The 21,683-nt window shown below is 42.0% G+C and overlaps 1 protein-coding gene across 2 annotated transcripts in view; it reads right to left on the bottom strand.

The window, feature by feature from the left end:
• calcr (calcitonin receptor) overlaps positions 1 to 21,683 on the bottom strand; it is a 50,710-nt gene that overhangs the window by 3,392 nt on the left and 25,635 nt on the right. For both annotated transcript variants that reach the window (XM_048229521.1, XM_048229522.1), the window contains 13 exons: positions 19,401 to 19,572; positions 18,708 to 18,815; positions 17,049 to 17,161; positions 16,800 to 16,923; positions 16,163 to 16,273; positions 15,559 to 15,671; positions 13,514 to 13,605; positions 10,020 to 10,146; positions 5,177 to 5,330; positions 3,398 to 3,458; positions 3,190 to 3,256; positions 2,340 to 2,558; positions 1,733 to 1,774 (listed from right to left, as the gene is read on the bottom strand). In XM_048229521.1, the coding sequence (XP_048085478.1) occupies positions 1,733 to 1,774; positions 2,340 to 2,558; positions 3,190 to 3,256; positions 3,398 to 3,458; positions 5,177 to 5,330; positions 10,020 to 10,146; positions 13,514 to 13,605; positions 15,559 to 15,671; positions 16,163 to 16,273; positions 16,800 to 16,923; positions 17,049 to 17,161; positions 18,708 to 18,815; positions 19,401 to 19,572 (1,503 nt within the window). The remainder of the gene's footprint in view (positions 1 to 1,732; positions 1,775 to 2,339; positions 2,559 to 3,189; positions 3,257 to 3,397; positions 3,459 to 5,176; positions 5,331 to 10,019; positions 10,147 to 13,513; positions 13,606 to 15,558; positions 15,672 to 16,162; positions 16,274 to 16,799; positions 16,924 to 17,048; positions 17,162 to 18,707; positions 18,816 to 19,400; positions 19,573 to 21,683) is intronic.

Genomic DNA, 21,683 nt, shown 5'->3' with positions numbered 1-21,683 from the left:
TACAAATGCAGAGGCAACGAGGGCCAGCAAAAACCAACAAGACAAACAAACATCCTGAGCAGCCTGAACTATTTCTGCGCACACGTCCAAATTGTTTACCAGGCTCAATTGACGCTGATGAGTGGCGACTCCTCATTTGTGAGCTAATAACTGACCCAGTTCTTCAAGCACCCGAAAAATAATTCCCATGTATAAAACATAGCTTCTCCTCAGGTCCTTGCCAAACACACTGTTTAATTCAGCACACACACACATCTCGCCAAAACCTAAAACCTCATGCTGAGTAGCATCATTCGATTTTTAGTTTGTTTTTTTAGAGGTCCCCACATTGTCCTTTATGTCCCCAGACAAGACAAAGTAGACACAGGGGAGACAGTTTGGCCTTTGTTGTGTCTGAGTGCATAATTTGTGCCTGGTACTGGCAGTACAAAAGCACACAGGCAGAACTGTCACTGTTCGAACAAGGGTGGAGGAATGGAGTCACACTGTGCTCCCTAGTTTGTTACAGGCAACGGTGCCTTTTAACAATGGGGGTCTATGGGAGAGATGTGATGGTGTCGCTAGGCTTCTCATATTTGAGTGCTCTGAATGGTTGTGTTTTTGGGTGTTAGTGACCCAAGTGATCCATATTTTCCATGACCTGCCCCATCGACCCCTGGCCCTGAAAGCCTTTAATGAGCCTGTGTGAGTATGTGAGTCAGATTGCGTGAGAGTGTGTGTGTGTGGGAATATTTATCTACATGAGGTGAATAGCGAATGAGACCTACATGCAGCTCTACTCAGAAATTATATGTTGCCGTCTCTGTGACAGTGTTTAGTGCATGATGGTGTGTGTGCTGCAGGTGCATGTTAACAGGCATGCGTGTTAACTTATATAGGTGAGAATTCTGAATGTTTGCGACCTTGCATGCATGCTTGTGAGGGTGTGCATTTGTGTATATATCTGTATATAAATGTGTGTGTGTGGGTGTGCCATCCCGCCAGTGGGGCTTGTACCAGTGCGTCCCTCTGAGATGTGTCATAATGTATTGCCCATCTGCGGCCCTTAGTCACCTTCCACTTCCTCATACACACACACACACACACACACACACACACACACACATACGACCGGCCCCCTTGCCGAAGCTAAACGAGGTGAAGCTCAGTGCTCGTTTGCCACAACACGCTGTCACTGTGGATTTGGGCAGGGCATGTAACATCTGATGACACAGGTACAGAGAGCCTGGTCGAGACCTGACCCAGAAACGGTCTGACTGAATGCTTGACTGACCAGTGGCTTCATGCATCAGCAGGGCTCTTGCTCAGCGAGGCTTCTTGCACAGAGCACGCCATCCATCCATTCATTCATACACACACACACCAACACAACAAACAAACAAGCGATATGGTTGAGCAAACTTCTATGCCGTCAATTCTCTATATATAGAGACAGAGGCTGCGTCACTACATTGCATCAAGTCTATACTGCAATGTGTGTTGACGTATTCAGTTTGCTATGTACAGAGGAACAGAGACCGAGTCTCTAAATTTGCATCAAGCCCATGTTATGCCAAGTGTTGACAAGGGACTTTGCTATTCACTTAAGTATGCATGAAGCAACAATTCACTATGAGATGCACCACACAGCTACTGCCTTATACCTTGTGGAAATATGGCTTGTGTAATGTTGCATTTATTTGATGTGATGTGATTGCTGAGGGGCTTTTGATAGGCAAACAGTGTTGCTTACCTCTCCATTGAAAAAGCAGAATATTGTCGCTACCAGCAGTCCCTGAGGAGAGAGGCGTAGAAGAGAGAAGTGATTATTTGGCTGAGACTAATGCCTGGTCTTGTTCATCTTGACAGGGCTTTGGGTGTTTCAAAACGGCAAATGTGAGAATGAAGTCCTGATGCACAGGCCTCAAAGGGCCAACAAGTGAGGAAAAGGAAACACTTTCCTCTCGCCTACTGCAGCTACAGATGGGAGTGGGAGGCTGGAGCTCCTTCTCCTGGTTTCACAGCTATTTTGATTAGCAAATACATGCAACTAACAAAAACAAACATAGGATTACTGTGAAGTTTCTCTCTTCTCAACATACTATGATTACAATAAAAGTTGCCCTTATGTCTTTCCAAATATCTCTCAGTCTACATTTCTCTTTCACTCCTTCATTTGCATCAATCTCAAACACTCTCTTTCCTAAGAGTGACTTTTTCCTCTCTCTCTCTTTCTCACACACACACACACACACACACACACACACACAAAGACCTGGCAGGTGGACAACATCGTAGATATCTCAAGTCCAGTGTGTCCTACATCTGCTCTGCCTGCCTAATCTATCGGCCTTTCTCACCTGGTTGTGCATGAGCATGTTGATCACGACGTCATAGATCTCGCCGGCCAGGCGGTTCTCGGGTCGCCATAGTAGGATGACAAACTGGATGCCCAGCAGCGGCACCAGGATGAGCGTGGCCCGCACCGCCTTCATGTACATGTTGGACTCGGCCCGGTGAGTGTTCCGCAGCTTGGTCACCAGAACCCGCACGATGTTCAGCAAGAAGAACAGATTCACCTGGGGTGGGGTGGGGTGGAGGAAGAGGAAGAGGAAGAGAAGAAGAAAAAGAAGAATGGGAGGAAGAGAAAGAGGAGGAAGAAGATTAAAAAAGAAGAATTGGAAAAAATAGAGGAAGAAGATAAGAGGGAAATTAAGAAAATGAAAATGAAAAGAAAAAGCAAAAAGGGCAGTTGTGAAGAAGTAGAGGAAAAGGAAGAACAATGAGAAAGGGGAAGAAGAAGAAGAAGAAGAAGAAGAAGAAGAAGAAGAAGAAGAAGAAGAAGAAGAAGAAGAAGAAGGAGAAGGAGAAGACAACGATGATCTATGTTTGTCTTTACCAAGACCATTTATGCCTGTGAGGGCCCATTTTAACAGGGACATTTGCCAACTATAAATAACACACCTGCACCTGAAAAATGATTTATGAGGGTACAAACATGGCTCTCAGATGGATCCATAAAAGCTGGATAAGTCATTAAAAGTCTTCTTTCCTGCTGTACACAAACTACAGGTCAAAGCCATTAACGGCGTCACAAAAAGAATAATACGCTGGTACTATGGGTAAGCAGTTTTCCATCGGTACTGGAGCGACCATTTCAGATAATGGGTTTGCCTCCGTAAACGTGGAAAGGAATGGGGTCTGACTCACCAGCAACGCTGCCACGATAGGTCCGTGCACCACATAAAGCAGATGGGTTTCTAAACTTAGCCAACAGCTAGACGGCAGGGAGTGGAAACAAACAAACACAAACAAACAAACAAATAAATAAACAAGACAGACAGAGAATTCATTATAGCTCAGCTCAGCTCTGCATGTTTAGCTTGTTTCAAGGAGGAGGCTGTGGAAGTGGACTCACTGGTCATCAAAGTACTGTTTTCTGGCGATGGCCAGGATGACTGTAGGCACCAAGGGGAATCCTATTTTGGGAAAGAGAGAGAAGGAAGAGGGAAGGAAAACAGAGAGAGGGAGAGAAAAAGAGAGAGAGGAGGAAGGAGAAGAATGAAGGAGAAGTCTTGTTAGTGTGACATTCAAAGCATCAATGTCACAATGAAAGTAAAATGGCAGTTAAAACCGTGAGTCGCCACCAACCACAATGTTAAAACATCTGGCGCATCGCCCAGGTACAAATCCAATACAAAGTTGCAAAGTCTGCACAGTGTCCAGGCCACACAACATGGTGCAGCAACTCAAAATGGTGCTGTGAGACTTACTGCGACCACAGTGGTGGTGTTGCTGAACCGCAAAACTCTCTAGTCAGCCCACTGGCATTAAAAAAAAATCCTGTTTCCAACTATCCGTGTTGGGATGGACTCATAAACTGTTCTCCGTTTCTGTCCACTGCCCGGGATCAATTGCTTTCATGCTGACAGCTCTCCACTGATGATGAGAGTAATTAATCATTAGGGCCGCGCACAACATTTACGTTAGCCCCTTTATTTTTAGCGCCAGCCATAAACAGATGAGACCGGACGGCTCGCTTTTAAAAACCCAATGAGGCCTGACTGCCCAGCAGACTGTCCACAGATGTAACTCTGCCTGTCCATTGCTCGTCCTCTTCCCAACCTCCATCCCTCCCTCCCTCCCTCCCTCTCTCTCTCTCCCTCCCTTATTCTCTCTCTGTCCTGCCTGAGCTGAGACTGATACTGTCCAAGGTTATCGCCGCACCATCTGTAATAGCGGCCCACCAATGGCTGGCGACACCACTGACTGGCCACTTATCTGAAAGGCACTGGCAGCAGTAGTAGCGGGCGGCCCATGCAAACACAGGGCGCCGACAGAGACATTTAAGAGCGACCCTGAATGGCTATTAAAGCTGATTTATGTACAGTAAACAGACATGGCATAAACGCCGGGGCGGAGGCATTAAGTGTGACCTCTGGCATTAAGTGGCCCTCTGAAATCACATCGCTACGGTTGTTTGTTTGCATTGGTGTGTGTGTGTGTGTATGTGTGTGTCTCCAAGCTGATTTGGCATTCATATCCTCATTAGTTTTCCTTCCTTTTGTTCAGCATTGAGTTTGCTCTTTGAGTGTGCAGATGTTTGAATCTCTCTCTCTATGTGTGTGTGTGTGTGTGTGTGTGTGTGTGTGTGTGTGTGTGTGTGTGTGTGTGTGTGTGTGTGTGTGTGTGTGTGTGTGTGTGTGTGTGTGTGTGTGTGTGTGTGTGTCTCTGTGTGCAAAAACATGGTGTAAAGGCAGTAAACTTACTTCTGTGCAGTAAATCAGACTATGCGGAAGGCATGTCGAGACATGGGGTCAGAGGAGAAGGGCTCCAGTCGCTTGACTTACTCTAAGTTGCCATGTCGAGTGTCACACATGCTCGTGATTACGTGGGAGACGGGAGACATCACTCACAGCAGGAGGAGTCAGGGGCTTTACGGGGATACTGAATAAAACAGATCGGACTGAAAGAGAGGAAGGTGGCCGTGTGACAGGGGAGGGGATGGGGAAAGTAGTCACCCAGAGAACTGTGTGTCAGTGACTCATCCCAGCCAGCGGGACTGTGTCTGTGTCTGTGTATGTGTGTATGTGTGTGTGTGTGTGTGTGTGTGTATGTGTGTGTGTGTGTGTGTGCGTGCGTGCGTGCGTGAGTATGTGCGTGTGAGTGTGTGCGTGTCTATGTGAGAGAGACTCACCCCATCCTAGGAGGTAGTACCAGTACAGGTGTTGTTCCTCAGCAAACACGGCCACCACGATGAGCGTGTGCAGGTACACACCCTCACACAGCATCCAGAAGTATGTGCAGCCCAGCAGGTACCAGTTCAAGCACTGCAGCATCTTACAACTCATCTGCAGAGAGAGACAGATACAGAGATAGAGGGAAGGAGAGAAAGAGGGAGGAGAAATAGAGAAAGGGGTAAAAGAGAGAGGGATGGAGAGAGGAAAAAAGGCACCAACATCATTCACATCTGTCAGTGGATGTCAGTGCACATAGAGGTTCTATTTGACCTTTGCTTTTGCACCGCTTAACATTTTTAGAGGGTTTTAGAAGGGAAAATCCTTTAAATATTATGATTTTATAGCGGACAGAGTCAACATTAAATGATTGTGTTTAAATCAAATGCCAAATTTATAACAATGTCATTTCCATTTTTAAATCCCAGACTCATATGCTAGCATGTGTTTTAACCGCTCATTGACCTGTTCCGGTGCCAACGTTTGTTGACCTCCTTAGCAAGCTGCCTGTCGAAACTTGACGGCTTTTCGACAGAGTTCAATTCCCAGTGGCCAGTTGAGCCACTTGTTTCTCGCAGCAGGCCGCTGTCTCTAAACGCTGCTGAATAAGACAGGAGCGGCCAAATGACTCATATTCACCACCTTGCTACTGCAGGCAGGCCCCCGCTGAAGGTCAACAACAGCACAACAATTTATTCAACGCTGCTACTTGTTTCATTTTTTCTGTTGCTGCTGTTGTTGTTGTTTTTTTCCCCACATGTGTCTGCAGGTTCCAGACACAGGATTAGACTAAATGAAACATGTCTACAATTGAAAGATGGCAGGAGGGATAACAACCAATACAAGTGTTTGTGGGATAGGCAAGTGCTGTGATCACAGTCAATGTTGGTTGGAAGAGTGGGCTTGTTTTTTCAGTCATGACTGCATTTATGAAATAGTGTTTTAAAATTGTGAGTGTCTAGGAAAGTGGTCATTTCAAAAAATCATGAAAGAAAAATGATTAAAAAGATCCATAATATTGACCACCACATTCATGCCTAGCCTAATTACTATAATTAATATTGACATGTTGCGATAAGAGGACTGGACGGAGCCCTGTAGTAGTGCCAGTGTTCTCTACCACATATGGGCTCAGTGCCCACGGGGCCTCGGGTTCGAGTCCAACCTGAGGTCATTCCTCGAATCTGCTTACAATCTCTATTTCTGCTCATTTCCTGGTCACTCTTCACTGCCGTATCAAACTTAAAAGACCAAAAATAAAAACAACTTAACGAGCATTTCAAATGTAGAAATACTGCAGAGGCATACTTTATTTCTCCCCGTTGAGTGGCTGTGTGCGTATGTGTTGTGGCTTGGGCCCCTTGTTATGTGTGATGCTGTCACTGGCACTGCTGCTGCTGCTCGGGAGGCAGTGTGGAGATTTAATGAGGGGCTGCTGTGGAGGGTGTTAGTCTTTTGTCCCTGAGGCCAGGTTACGCTGGCTTCCTGAGTTCTATCACTCATTCAGCAAACTGTTCTGCCATATGGTTAATAAGCAAGCCATTAACATCTTTTTCCCCTCTTCTCCCTTTAGTTTGCTTGGATGCTTGTTTGTTTATTTAAAACTGGAAAAGTCATTTGGCTCTCTTTTGTTCATGAGCTATTTGTTTATAATTTGTTTATCTATCTTTTTGTTTATGTTTATGTTTATGTTTATGTTTATAGACCTGAAATGTAAAACACTCTCATAAGCAGTCGAGCGCTTGTATCTACATTCTGTTTGTAAGTCATACACCCCCATCTGGACTGGATATACAAGTCAAACAACACTGCAAACCAAACTGCCCCCTAAATAACAAGTAATCCAATATGAAAATGAAAATTCCAACATCACCTGTGCAATCTTCTTCCTGTATCCAACCATAAACAATTCCTATATCCACCTATATACTTAAAATGGAGCACATTGCATGATCCAGCAAAATGTAATTGGTCAGAGAAAAATGACCATCATTAATCTCAACTGTATATATGAGATATATGCTATGAGAGAGCGTCAATAAGATGCTATGCTTTTTATAACCTTTAATGTACCACATGAGAAATATGGCCAATATTGTTTCTGCTGGCATGAGGAGGAGTTGAGGACAGAATCTTCATTTTACACCTTCAGCACATAAATCACACACTCCACTTCCATCTGGACTTAACCCCAGTCTCAGGGACATGTTTATGTCTATCCACCAGAAGCTCAATCACACAGATAAAGAAAAAGGGGGAAGAGACAGAGAGAAGGAGAGGGAGAGAGAGAGAGGGCGATGGAAGAGTAGTCTGATGGACAGACCAGACACTAGTGTAGCCATAAATCTCTGGAAGACTCAGAGCCAGACTACCACCAACAGAGAAGGCGTGCAGCTTCCTAAAACAACACGTGTAGCAAACACGAGCAACAGCACTCAAACAAATATTGATCAAGTCGAAATTGTGATATGAGTTAGTGCTTTATTCACTTTAACTAGTACTATTCAAAACTAAGATTAACGAGGTGGGTTCTCCATCTCAAGTATTTCTAATCGGGTTTAGGTTTTTCTAAATATCAGCTTAGGTAGTAGAAAAAGAAAATGTAACAAACTTAATAAAAAGACTGATTAAATTCCAGCCATAGTCTTTTTCAACTAGCTCGCTCTTGGAATCCATTTCTGGCATCCAAAAGCAATTTGTCTTCTGTAGCTTGGCCATAACATAAAAGAAAAAAAAACACACACACACGCACAGAGAGAATACACTGGCAGGGGCCACTTCTAGTGTTCGTGCTGATACATCTCTATTTGATTATTTTCCACTGCAGTCATTTCTTTCCGGCCGTCTCGCACAAAAGCGGGATGACGGATCTGAGCGAAGACAGGGGTCCGACTGTGCCAGAGGGATTAAAGCGAGGTGAGAAACGTGACGGTATCAGCATTCGAGACCACAGAGGAATGACGGATCAGATCTGACTGGAATTTCGTTTCTGTTCCTGTTTTATTCCGATGGCTACCGAGTAGCGTGTCAAACGATCTAATTATAACCGGAGAAGCTCCCGCAGAGCATCCCTTATTCATGCACTTCACTTTGTTCATTCACAATTTAGACGACTATTGAATGAATTAAAATAATTGTGAATAAGGTGGTATTGTTAAATGCATTGCAAGCAGAATCTCACAGCGCTGAACAAACAGAGGGGTAGCTCAAATAAAATAAATAAAATATATATCTATATATATGGATAAAGGTGGACCAACCATATCAGAATGGTAATTTCAAGCCATTTTATTTCAGAATTTAGGACTATTTTTGGACAATCTACTTTAGGAAGCATCAGGACCAATTGAGGTAGTTAAACTCACATTCCAGTCTGACAGATTTATAATTCCATGTCAGACTTGGAGGAATGTTTCTCTCCACCTCCAAAACCATATGGTACTTGGAATAAAATATGTTCAAGGTCCTGCGAAAGTTTGGAGACTGTAGTTTTAAAATAATATCAGTATAGCTCACGGGTACATCGTAAATGTCTTATGCCTTATAATATTATTATGATATTTCATTTAAATCAGACTGGCACCTTATCACCTTATCATCGTTAAGTTTTTCTACAGAAATGTTGGATTCCATATCTGAATACATTTATGATATGACTACTAGTATTAAGATAAAAAAAATGCCAGAATGGCAAAGTATACGGCTCCAGCTAGAGAGTGGATTACTCATTGATTGTTTTAATGCTGTTTCATTGTGTTCCTCTGGAAAACGGTTCGCACAGCTTACACCGAACATGAGAAACAATCCCTTAATAGATTTAAGTGGTGATCATATTTGACATGGGATTTAGCAAATAAAAATAAAAAATTCAATTGTTTGGCTACAGTAGACAGTTTTACACGGGACATTGAAATGGCTAGGAGATTTTAGACATCTGTTCCCTCCTCACCGCCTGTGATGCATGGAGCGTGTGTGTTGATCTTGAGATATTTTAGGAAGCATGAAAAGTTTCTGTATTACCTCTAGAGAATATCAGCATAGATACCACAGCGTGTATCAGTCCAGCTTTTCTTTCCAACCTGACAGCATGACCCCAAGCACACCTCCAAGCTTTGGAAATCCTATCAGGAGTGGAAACTTAAGTCTGAACTGGAGTGTTGTCTGTCATGGAATGCTCTGACTGAGCTAGCATAGGAAGAACTGGACCGCACATCCCAGTGTCTCAATGACTTGAACAAAATGTTCAGCTAAAGTCTGTGAAGATCTAATAGCTGCCAATTGTGCCTTTTTTGTTGAATCCAAAGTGTTTTCTACATTGTAATTTCATTCAAATGTTTAATTTAATGGAATATCCATTCCTGGTTGCGTTCCTTTTCAATGCAAAGTATTCACAAAATATGTTATCCATATACTGAATTACGAACAACTTTTGTAGAGCAGTATATGTAGGGAGGAGTGATAATCTTCGCCTGAAATGTATGTACTGTAGGCAAAGATGTGTGTGGACTGTCCACAAATCTAAAGGAACTTTACAAAACAGTAGAAATGAACGGTAGCTTTGTCTTGTCACGTGCATGAAATCAACCTAAATCTAAACAAATCTACACCGTCCCAACTGCTGACTTAATTCTACATGCTCACGCATTTCTTATGACATAATAGTTAGAAAATTAAGAGCACATTTGTAACTTGTTAAAAAGGGTTATTTCTGAGAAAATAGAGCAACTTACAGGATAATGTGCCATCATTTTAGGATTGTAACTTGTTAAAAAGGGTTATTTCTGAGAAAATAGAGCAACTTACAGGATAATGTGCCATCATTTTAGGATTGTTGACCACGCATATGAAATAGATGATGGTAATGGTGGAGTTGAGCACGTAGGAAGTGAAGAGGTTCTTGTGCAGTGTAATCCGCTGACAGCTTAGACTCCTGAGAGAGAGAGAGAGAGAGAGAGAGAGAGAGAGAGAGAGAGAGAGAGAGAGAGATGAGGTGTGAGAGAGATGTCATGACAGTGCCTGATGTGTGAAAGTAAATGCTAAGTGAGCGATTTTTTGGATAATTGGAGAAATCCATTTGGCTGTGGGAAATAGCAGTGTGGGAACAGCAAACACTGGGTCTTTCTTGAACTAATTAAAAAGAAAACATCATCAAGACAATAGACTGTCATAGGTCTGCCTGCGGACTGTGTTACCCTTTCAAATATTTATCGATTGCACTGCGTGGCACAAGAAAAGTTCACCATTATTGAAAATAAATCCCCAACGATGGATGACCTCACCACTGTGGATAATCAAAATGTTTTGTGTCACATTAGGGTTATTGATTGTTGCATCTGACAATAAAAATCCATTAATTTATAGTATCTCGTATCATCCTGAGACTCCACATCGACTTGAGAGGCTTCAGTGAAGCAAACAGAACAATAAATAACAAAATGGACAGAATGAGTCTGGCTGGAACCGCTGTAATGACATTATCAGACGCAAACTTCTCAGACCAGTGAGGAAAGAGATGAGGCATTAAACAATATCCCTAAGCCTGATTCACAAAGATGAAGGGATCCTTGAGCGAGAACCATTTTCTCTTAAAGGAAAGATACAACTCTCATAAAGTTACATATATTCTTACATACATTCTGAAATTACATATATTCTAAACTAAAGGGTGAGATTAGAGACAAGGAATAAACTTCAAGTTGGGTTGAAATAAATAAATCTTTCATATGAGGACTGTATTTCATGGGAGCACACAGTAGCTCTATTGTCAAAAATCCCATTAGTAAATCAGAAGCAGTTTATGATTAATAAATGATATATACATGAAATGTTTGCATGCATAACTACACAAGATTAAATATTAAGAGCTTGGAACCAATGCTTTGTGTCATTTGAATGTATGCAAATCATAGCAGAATTGTTTTGTTTTCTCATGTTACTCTCCTCATGTTACCTTTGTAATCTTGGTAATCTTTCAGAGTATCATAGACTAGATGAGCACAAAGTGATTTTCTTCAGGGAATACAATTAAAACACCAAAATTAATTTGCACACCAAAAATTGATATACTGTACCCAACGAGACTAGTTCCGATTGCCAAATCATAATGTGTTCTTTTCACCACCACACCCAAACAATCGCACTCCGAAGTGGACACATCTTTGGGGAGAGATTAATCGGGTCTGAAACAGAGGCACTGTTTTTCCAACACAGGCCGAAGTATTCTTAAAGAGAATCTGGCCATGTTTAACTGGTGCAATAAATAAAGGGAGAAACTCCCAGCTGTATGCCGTCTCATACCTCAGTAAATTTCACATCTGGAAACGGTTAGATCTTGAATTTAAACCCTGGCCAATTAAGGATACTGGGCCTTCAATATCACGCCATTGTCATAAAAGTATGCACTTCTGAGACCAAAATTGTTGCCCAGCAATTGGTTGGGAAATTATAAGCAGGACTTGTTTTTTGCACTACGCATTTTGGACTTAAATATCAATGGAAAATAATGTTTGACAAATGGGCTTAGTTTACTGTTACACATATTTTGGATTAGGCAGCTACACCTGTATCATGCATCTAAGTTGTATATTTACGAGTTGCTATAAAATGGCTGCTGATTACAAAATCTTTGCTCGGATTTAGGGCCCACAAACACGGCTGTTACTCAACCCACCGCGTTTTAGTACTAGGAGAACATTAATATATCAATATTTAGCACAAGAAAAATGTGGACCTAATCAGTGCTTTGTTTTGCGAATTGAGACACAATGAACATGCACAGTAATTTGTGATACTACACACGTACATAAGGCTAAATTAGATAAAAAACAGGGATCATATTTTAGCCTCACAGAATATTTTTTAATTAGCCTACCTGCTTGACAACCCCCACCCGCCAGCTAATTCTGAAGTGCCGACTTCAGGAATAAGAGCAAGACTTCTGGTGAGTCTGAATACGCCAACGAGCCCTCATTAGCTTTGAAGTGATTGACCTTCACAAAACAACCCTCTCCGCAGCTGCTATTTACAACCCAATTTTTCCACTTCCCTTTGCCTGTTTCTGAAATTAGAAACTCCATCAGATAAATATGTGTACGGTGATCAAAGGGCGGGGAGTACTAGTTATGTAGCAGAGCGGGCCTTTTAACCATCTCCCATCTCTCCCAGTCATTAGACAGAGCCATGAAATACCTTAAGCCCTCCGAAGTATGCCAGTGAAGGGATGCTGATGGCGTTCTGAAGGCAGAGCTAAGCTGGCATGAAATGGAGGAAACCGAAAACCTGTCAGCGGCACCACTTTCAAGGCAGTCACAGTTACCACCACAGTAGCAAATTTCATTCTCATGGACAGGCAGGATTACCAAACACAGGATAGATGGACAAACTCGGAGCAACCCTAGAAAGCCAGAGAAACTGAAATATATGAAATATATGGCTGAAATATATGAGACATGTGTTTGTCATACTTTTAGGAGAGTCTAGCTGAAAATGTACACACTCAAACACAATACATACAGTCTCCTTCACATCCAATAAATCAACAATGTTTATAAATTGGAGTGATATAGAAGCTCTCACTGCCATTAGAAACTTTATTGACCAGAGAGATGTTGTATACATTCCATCGTCAACATGCAAACTAAGTCATTCAGGCAAGGACATGAAATGGAAATCATTGTGGCTGATGGCTGTGCAGAAATAATCACCTCCATTCAAAGTCATAACTTGACAAAAATAATTCTCTCTGCCTCTCCATGGAGATCTCCACAGGTGTGTGTGTGTGTTTGTTTGTGTGTGTCTGAGAGTGTGTCACTGCCAATGGCGTCAAACAAAACGTCGATCCATCTTTTCAATCCAATTTCAATTGGGTTCGGGTGATGAATGACAACAGTTAATGTGTAGCGGTAAATCACGACACCATGGCGCCAGTTGGCTGGGGCCAGGAGCTATTGCACTTTGAATAAAATGGTTCACCGCCAACCACCCACCACCACCTCTTTCTCCCCATCCCCATCCTTTGCCTCGCAGAGATGGCAAATTAGCCATCAGTTGCATTTAGGGCCGAGAGACAGATTGAGAGATAGGAGAGATGTCATCACGATAAAACGTCAAGTCGCCAGCCGGAGCAATGCAAGTTGCATGAGAAAAACCGGGTCATTATAATTTTTTTATGACTTCTGATCTGAACAAACCGAAATACCAAACAAAAAAGAGTCTAGGTGGAGGCTTTGCGAGTCGTCCCTTTGCATAATTCAGCGGCAGCTGTGGAGAAACGTTCCGTAACATAAATAAACATTCACCTGAAATAGAAAAATATGGCCAGGGAGATCAGGAGGGACACCAGGGAGAGAGAATGGCCAACCACCGCCATGTAGTAGAGGACGTACACCATCTGAAAAACAGAAATAGAACATGAATTTTCAGCATTGGAGACAGAGACAGAACCTTTTATCAGTGGTATTTGCACATCATGATAGAAGGTTCTGCACCCTTTGGCAGATTTTCAGCAGGTACAACTATAATAGATAAGAAACTAAAATCATGAGCAGACAATAGTATAAGGAGGAAGTCTGATGATAGAAGTATTAGCCCAGAAAATAACGTAACAGCACATAAATTCATAACATAACATACATTGCTCATAACATACCATAATCTCCTCTAACTCTCTATAATTCAATGAATCTTACTTTATCACAGTTTAACATAGTTCTGTGTCAAAATGTATCTCTGCTGGTAAAATCTGTCAGTAAGGACAGGCACACTTTGACAGCCACTCTGACAGAGCCCTGTGAAATCTGTAGGTGTGAGAGGCACTTAAAAGACTAAAAGGTGTTTGGGTCGAACAAAGATAATTAGTCCCTGGTGTGTGGTGTCACAGTCAACCAACAAAGTTAGCGGCAAATTAGCTTTGTGAGCTCCTTCCGTGGTTACCATAATGATATAACATGGTCACAGGGCTATACCGGGTGATTTTAGTCAGACTAGACATGCTAATGTTCTCCAATCAACTGTGCTTGCTGCAGCATTTGAGATCAGTTTCTAAATGCAAATGTAAAAAGATTGTATTGTAGACCTATGTAAAAATGAACAGATGCAATCAGATGCAAACGGGCTGCCTTAACAGCTGTGCATTCCCAGCTGCTTGCCACATGTTATCACAAATTATTAATGAATATTATTACTGCAGATGATATATCCACTTGATTAGGAATAGTAGTCACATCTATGTTGAAAGGGGCTTTCATGTTTAAAAACATGAACTCACAGTCTATGTTTGTGTCTCATTAAATGGGAAACTGATTGAAATCGTATCCCTGCTTCTCTCAATAGACTGATTTTTTTTTTATTTTTTATTTTTACAGGTCAGAATCAGACGAGGCAGATCTCTGTTGGCAGACAGACTAGGAATTAAAAAAGGAACAAGCACGATAGGGACGCTGGATTTTAAAATGGATTGACAAACTAAGAGAAAGCATACTACAGAAGTCGTCTGGGCATGAAACTGTTTCAAAGGACGAAAAACAAAACATAAATAGATCATAGTTTTCAAAGAATTAAATAAAAAATTAAAAACACAATCTCCAATGAGTGTTCTGTAAATTATCGTACCATTATTACAATGTAATTACAAGCACAAGAACAAGTACAAGCATGTAATAAGCATGTTACAGCAATTTATCAATCTGGCACACTGCACTTAATTGAACAATAAGATTAGTGGTAATAAATCTTGTATAATTTCATGCAACCTCTTCCAGGCACTATGCACGCAGAGTTGACTGCCATGGGTCTCACTGGCACTAATCAAATTGAGTGTTTGTATTATAAACATAAAATATTTGTTGTATCAATTCTAGTTTGATTACTGAGGTGTTACCATGAAATTAATTCTGTGTTCCCACAACCACCTAGTATGCTATCAAATATCCACATGTGGATGTCCTCTAAATGAATTCTTTATCAATAAAATATTCAAGCAAGAGCTCAATCAATATGTCATTGATCACTGTGTCTGAATCTGTGAAATGTTCTCAGTCACACAGGGAGCACTGCTGATGCTCTGTCACACTGATGTGGAGCGCTGTGTCCCATTCTCATCAAGACAAACAATCACACACACACACACACACACACACACACACACACACACACACACACACCCAGGGGCAGCGGCAGCACATCTTTTCCCATTACCACAGCTTTTTATAGAGGAACACAAAGTTGTTTGCCTCCGTCGCCGTGGTTTCTCAGTGCTTGAATTTAGACGTTGTTCTTTGTTATGCGTTCTGCAACCGGGAAAAGAAGAAAAAGCAGAGAGGAGAGAAACATCGCCGTGTCTTACCCTGACTTTGCCATACGTGTACGCTGTGCACAGCGTGTAGTTGGACCAGCTTCTGTTTGTGTCAGGGTGCCGGAACCAATTCCCATGCTCGTCGCAATATTTGGTGACCTTTTCTACAGTAGCAAGGCAAATAGAGGAGGATTTAATTCTCTAATTATTATTTTTTCTCTCACAGTATTTGATTTGGAGTAGGGTATGGGTGGAGGTGGAGGTGGGGCACCCACTCATCTATATGAGCTTTAATTAAAACTTAAAACTCAGAGCAGGGCTACTGTATATCTCTTGACAATACAGACATGTGTGAGTAAATTATTCCACTTTATCAAGGTTAGAAAGAATTACCTGCATTTAATTAAATATTATGTCTAGAAAGCTCTGTAAGATTAGACTATGTTTGTCCCTCCAGCATTACCTGCATTTTATCAATTATTATGTTCATAAAACTGTATAGAAATAGACCATGCTTGCCCTTCTACAAGACATATTAAACCACTATTGAACCAAGGAGATAAAAACACTTCTACCTATATAATTAAATAGAAACAAACGAACTAGATTTGATACTACTTGATACTAAACTATGAAACCAACCAAGAGCTCTTACCAGTGGGATCAAAATCTGGGAAGTAGTTGGGGCAGTTCTGGATGCCGTAGGTACCAGCTGGAGTGTCGTCCCAGCACATCCACCCATCCCAAGTCCGGTTGCAGAACAGTCCTAAACCAGAACCAGAAGAAGTCTTTACAAATTTCTCTGCCACAACCAAATTTTGCAACAGTCAAGCACCAAGCATACAACATTATGGGACAGCAAGTGCTGAGAACAAGAAATAGAGGGAAATAAGACTGTTTCAGAGAATAAAAGATCTGTTTTTGTATTTGTATATTTGTATGTTTTGTATACCTCTTCAGTTGGCTAGATGAGGTAATTAGTGAAACTACCTGTTGGAGTAGAACATGGCAGGGTTTTTACTTTTGAATATTTTGGAGGTCATTTTGCGTTGAGGAAGATAGGAAAGTTGAGAGTGAAAGGAAATTAATGGGAGAGAGTTAGGAGTGGGATTGGGAAATGATCGCTGACCGGAATCGTGGGCATTTAGCCCTGTATGTAGTCGGGAACCTGCCGCTTGTGCCATAGTTCTCCTGGACTTTTACTTCCTGAAGCCATGTTTTTCTACCTCTACTGGGAACCGCAGCTGACACTGTAGTTGCTGTGCCATGCTGTGTGAGAGTGGTACTGATACCTGACTTGTTGTACGGCCGATCCATGTTCATCTTCTCAAAGCATTTGTATTGGCCGTCCATAATTTTTGTCCTTTCCTCCACGGCATTTGGGTTGGGCTCCAGAGAACCAAGGGTGGATATACTCTGTTGCAATTTATGGGCCAATGTAAACAGCTTAGACACAGGGAGAGTGACCACATCCAGGGGAAACCAAATAATCTATGACTTTATGTTACCAAAGAAACCCGTGAAAAAATCACTAAATTTACCTGCTGTATTTTGAGCTTGTCTTTTGGATACGCGAGACAATGAGCCCAGGTCCTATTGACAGAAGGACTTTGGAACCAATAGCCAGATTCATCACAGTATTTGGTAACTTTCTCTGCAAGAAAGCACATCATTACAATATTAGTACATTGACTTATGATATGAAATATCATACAATAGGATAAAGGGCATATTGATATGCACTTCATTGTAAAAAGACAATCAAAAACAAGACGTGCTGTTATGGTTCCTGCTGTGACTTGTTCTTATCTCGCAGTCTTATCTAATATCCACAGAATCAGATGACAGACAAAACTCCAACTTCATTTGTTAATTTATGAAGTGAACAACATGACCTAATTTTTTCCATCATGCCCCCTCGTACCATTGGACCAGATTGTGGAAGAAGTGTTGAGGAGAAGGAACAAGGTACAGAGAGATAAAGAAAGAGGGAACGAGAAAGAGAGAGAGAGGGGGTGGGAGCCATAGAGAGAGTTGAGTTAAGATGTTCCCATTTTCATAGTTCTCCCTTATGCAGCTGTTCACTCTCTGCCTTCAGCTAATAAATTGTTTCGAGTCGCCAAATAAAGTCCGACTGAGCTTTCCCAGAAGCTCAGAGAAAGAGAGCGAGCGAGCGAACAGGGAGAAAGGACAAAAAAAATCGCTTCCCTCTCGCTCCACTTTCATTGTGCACATAAACATTGATGGCGCTCTTGGGCAACCATGAACACATCCTAATGGATAAAGTACAAATAGGAGTCTCTGCGACAAACCCACACGTGGAAGTAATTGTACCAGTGAGGAGGCCTGGATCACAGACCTCTCCATGCATAGCTCCTGTGTGAGGTAGCCCTGATTGTTATGTAGCTTGAGAGATAATGTATAGACCCTTTCAAAAGAGTTCCATTATCAGCATCATAGTTCGCCCCACAAGGCTTCCGTTTTAACATTCCATATATTATCTTATTACACGGCTCTTCAGAGTGCTGCAGAACGTTCCATTCACATGAATGGGCCTTCCCAACGTTCGGGCCTATGTTAAATCTACATAAATCACCGGCAAAGCATTTAATCACCGCTGTCAATGGCAACAGGTTTTGTGCTACTGATTAATGTCTTTCATATCACTACGCAAGGACTGGAACTTCATTCAAACGTGAAAGCAGACGGTTGATCAGCAGCTGTGTTCTAAAGAATGTTTGATTCAAGTTCAGCAGTGTGTGTTGCGAACTAGGCCTATTTGTTTCTCAGCAAATGCCACGATGAACGGTAACAAATAGGCTAGGTTATGTAGGCTAAAGTCATATCGTGGGGAGTTTATTATTTCGTTTTGGCAAGTAGCCGTATAATAAGTGGGATAATGTATAGAACGCCCGGTCATTACTGTGAAAATAAGTCCCTTCAGGGCGAACAAGACCCCTCCGCTGCTGGCGTCGGGGTCCGGTTAAATCGGGACTTATTTTCCCAGTAATGACCGGCGTTCTATACATTATCCCTTACTTAATGCAGAGGAAGTAGATTGGGAACCAAATAGAACGTTCAACCATTGTTTTTGTTTTTATTGTTGAAAGGTTCTATAGAACGGCGGTTATTATCGGAAAATAAGTCCCAACAGGGCAAACAGGACCCCGACGCGCCAGCGGAGTAACCTGAAGTCGTACCTGAAGTGTCGAGGCCCGGGTAGTCAGGGCAGCTGAGGGTGGCAAAGGTCCCCGCAGGTGTCTCATCCCAGCACAGCAAGCCGTCCCAGGTTCGATTACAATAAGGCCCTGGATCCATTAAAACAGTGCATCACCAGAGAGAGGCACAGAGAGAGAGAGAGATGAAGAGAGAAGGAGTCAGGCTTATATTATTTCATTATCATACAAACAAAACCTGAAACTCAAACAGCTACAGAACGGAGAGAGAAACGTGACAATTCACTTGCATAGAAGACAACTGTCTAAAATGGCTACTTGACCTTTGGCTTTAGCAGAACCAGATACAATGGCTAACACTCTTTCCTGTGTTGTTATAAAATACAATTTTCCACTGTGCAGCGTTTTATCACTGAATGACTGTGAGTAACCAGGATTTTTTTTTTTAGGGGTGCCTCTGCACAAGGATGTCTGACACTGTGTAAGATCAAAGAGCCAGGGCCACTGTTGCACTGTGTGCTTTTCTGCTGTCAAAAAGTAATACAACTCTCAACCTTCTTCTCAATGACACACACATACACATACACAAAAATATAAAATGCTCAACTCTTTTCTCAATGACTGACACACAGACACACACACACACGCGTGCACACACATACATAAACACACACAAACAGCCAGATGCTGTTTTCAAAAATACTTGGGAAGTCTTACCGGTTCTATTGCGAGGCGCCTCGTGGCCCAGCATCTCCATGCACTGGTGGTGTCCGTCCAGCATAGTCTGCCGCGCGCTCTCCATGGCCGCCAGCGCAGGCTGGAGGGACAGTTCCCCTGGCGCCAGCGCAGGGTCCGGACTGGTCTCCGTGGCTCCCGTGGCCGGCAAGCCCTGTGGGAGACAGCCATGTTGATACAACCTCAATGGACCGAGTCAAGGCCACTTTTTGCCAGAGAATCTAAAAAATGAGCTGTTATGCCGACTAGTCTAAAAAAAAAAAAAAAAAGCCAATAGGGCTGTGCTTTCAATATCGATATATCAATATCATCACTTGCACAATATATCATATTGCCACTGCCGCTAAATATCAATATTTTTTATTAAAGCATTAGGCTGTGTAAAAATGTCTATACAGCTGACTACTGTTTTATTATTTGTCTGCTGAATTTTCAGTGTAATGTGATCTACATATTATACTGCCCAGGTGGTACGGAGCAAATTTAGTTTCCAGCTGTATTTTTACATTTTCTGTAAACAGTATTACAATACTGTATGTCGCAATATGTATCATATCGCAATATACTGTGATGTATTGTATCGTGACCCATGCATCATGACGCGTATCGTTTCGTGAGGTCCTTGCCAATACACAGCCCTAACAGCCAGGTGCTGCACTGCACTGGCACGCTCAGACGTGCTTGGACACCTGAGCAATCAATGTGGAGCGCGTGGGCGGCCAAATGTGTTCAGTGAACAGAACAAACACACAAGGCATCCCTCCACACACCATCTGAGGATGTCGGTGAGCGACACCTTGCAAAACACCACACTCCACCGACTGCATGCAGGATCTCTGTGTCTCTCAGTGATTTTTGATTTGTTTGTGTACAATTTCACACTTGAGGAGGCTCTCAGCCATCAAATATCAAAAGGACGGTGAGAGGTTGAGAGTTTCTCTTATGAAAGGCTCCTTCACTCTCTCACCCAACTCATCCCAGCATTGTGCAAGGTTTTTCAAGAAGCTTAACAAGGAGGCCTGGATTTTGAATCGCAGTGAGATAGAACGTAAGAGAATGTGTGTGAGAGAGGACCGAGGACTAAAAAAAAAAATCAGGATTGGAAAAAAAGTGTCGCTAGTATGACTCATCTCTCTGTGGACTCTAATGGGGAATTAAGAGGCCACTCAAAGCCATTCTCCCTCTCTATCTCTCTCTTTCTCCCCCTTCTTTCTTTTTCAGAACCTTTGTCTTTGCACATTAATGCACCTTCATTAATATTAATGCAATCACATATTATCATCTCTGCACCCACCTTTTTTTCTCTTCAAAGTCACACTACCCTCACCCCCAGTGATACACAATCCTTACCTGGAAACTCATGGAAACAAGAGGCGTGTATGACACCGAAGTGGACGCATTCATCAGATGTCAGGGTTTTTTTGGAATACTGATGTCCCTTGTAGCAGTTTAGCAGCCGTACATATGATGTCACTCCAAACATTGAAGTAAATGACGTCATACATACGACCACCAGGCCACCACCCATATCGGCTTGGCTTTGTTTTTTTGCTTGTTTTTTGTTTATTTGTGTGTTTTCTCCTCATTAGCTATGGAGCTCTGACAAATGCATTGAAATCACTAATTTGACACTTTTTCCCCCCAATAACATTTTACAGCAGAAACAATTTTACAGCACATCACAATTCAGAATGAAAAATTAGTAAAATCAGCACATCCTATCCAATTGAATAAACGCTAGTTGTCCTCTACAGCTCTGTCCAGCGTTTAATAATATTGTCCTTCACAGCCTGAAATGGAATACAATAGTGTAGGCAACAAGGTCAGGCATGGTATAGAATTTTATTTAATTCTGTAGTTTTCCTACATTCACATTTGTACCAAAGCAGGGCTTTTTTGGAGGCAAATTTAGCATGTTCATGTTGAAATAATTGGATGTCAAGTTCCATTACCTATAAAAAATCACCATTTGATAACCAATTATGCTGCACTGTCCACATGCAATTAAAGAAAATGAATGTGCATTTATGTGAAAGGTCTAAAATGGTTGAAGGTGCGAACCTACTGACACCAACTAATCCTACACAGGAAAATAGATCTGGTATTACACACTCACACATACACACACACACACACACACACACACACACACACGTACACACAGTATGTATATCACGCTCACTAAAACAGTGAGAGTATGGGGCTTCAACTTCATGCCTAGTTGACTTTCTGCATTTCTCATCCATTCGTGCTTTTAATTACCAA

The sequence above is a fragment of the Alosa alosa genome, chromosome 20 (genome assembly GCF_017589495.1).
Source record: "Alosa alosa isolate M-15738 ecotype Scorff River chromosome 20, AALO_Geno_1.1, whole genome shotgun sequence".
Classification (NCBI taxonomy): domain Eukaryota; kingdom Metazoa; phylum Chordata; class Actinopteri; order Clupeiformes; family Clupeidae; genus Alosa; species Alosa alosa.
This window is presented reverse-complemented; position numbering and strand designations above follow the sequence as displayed.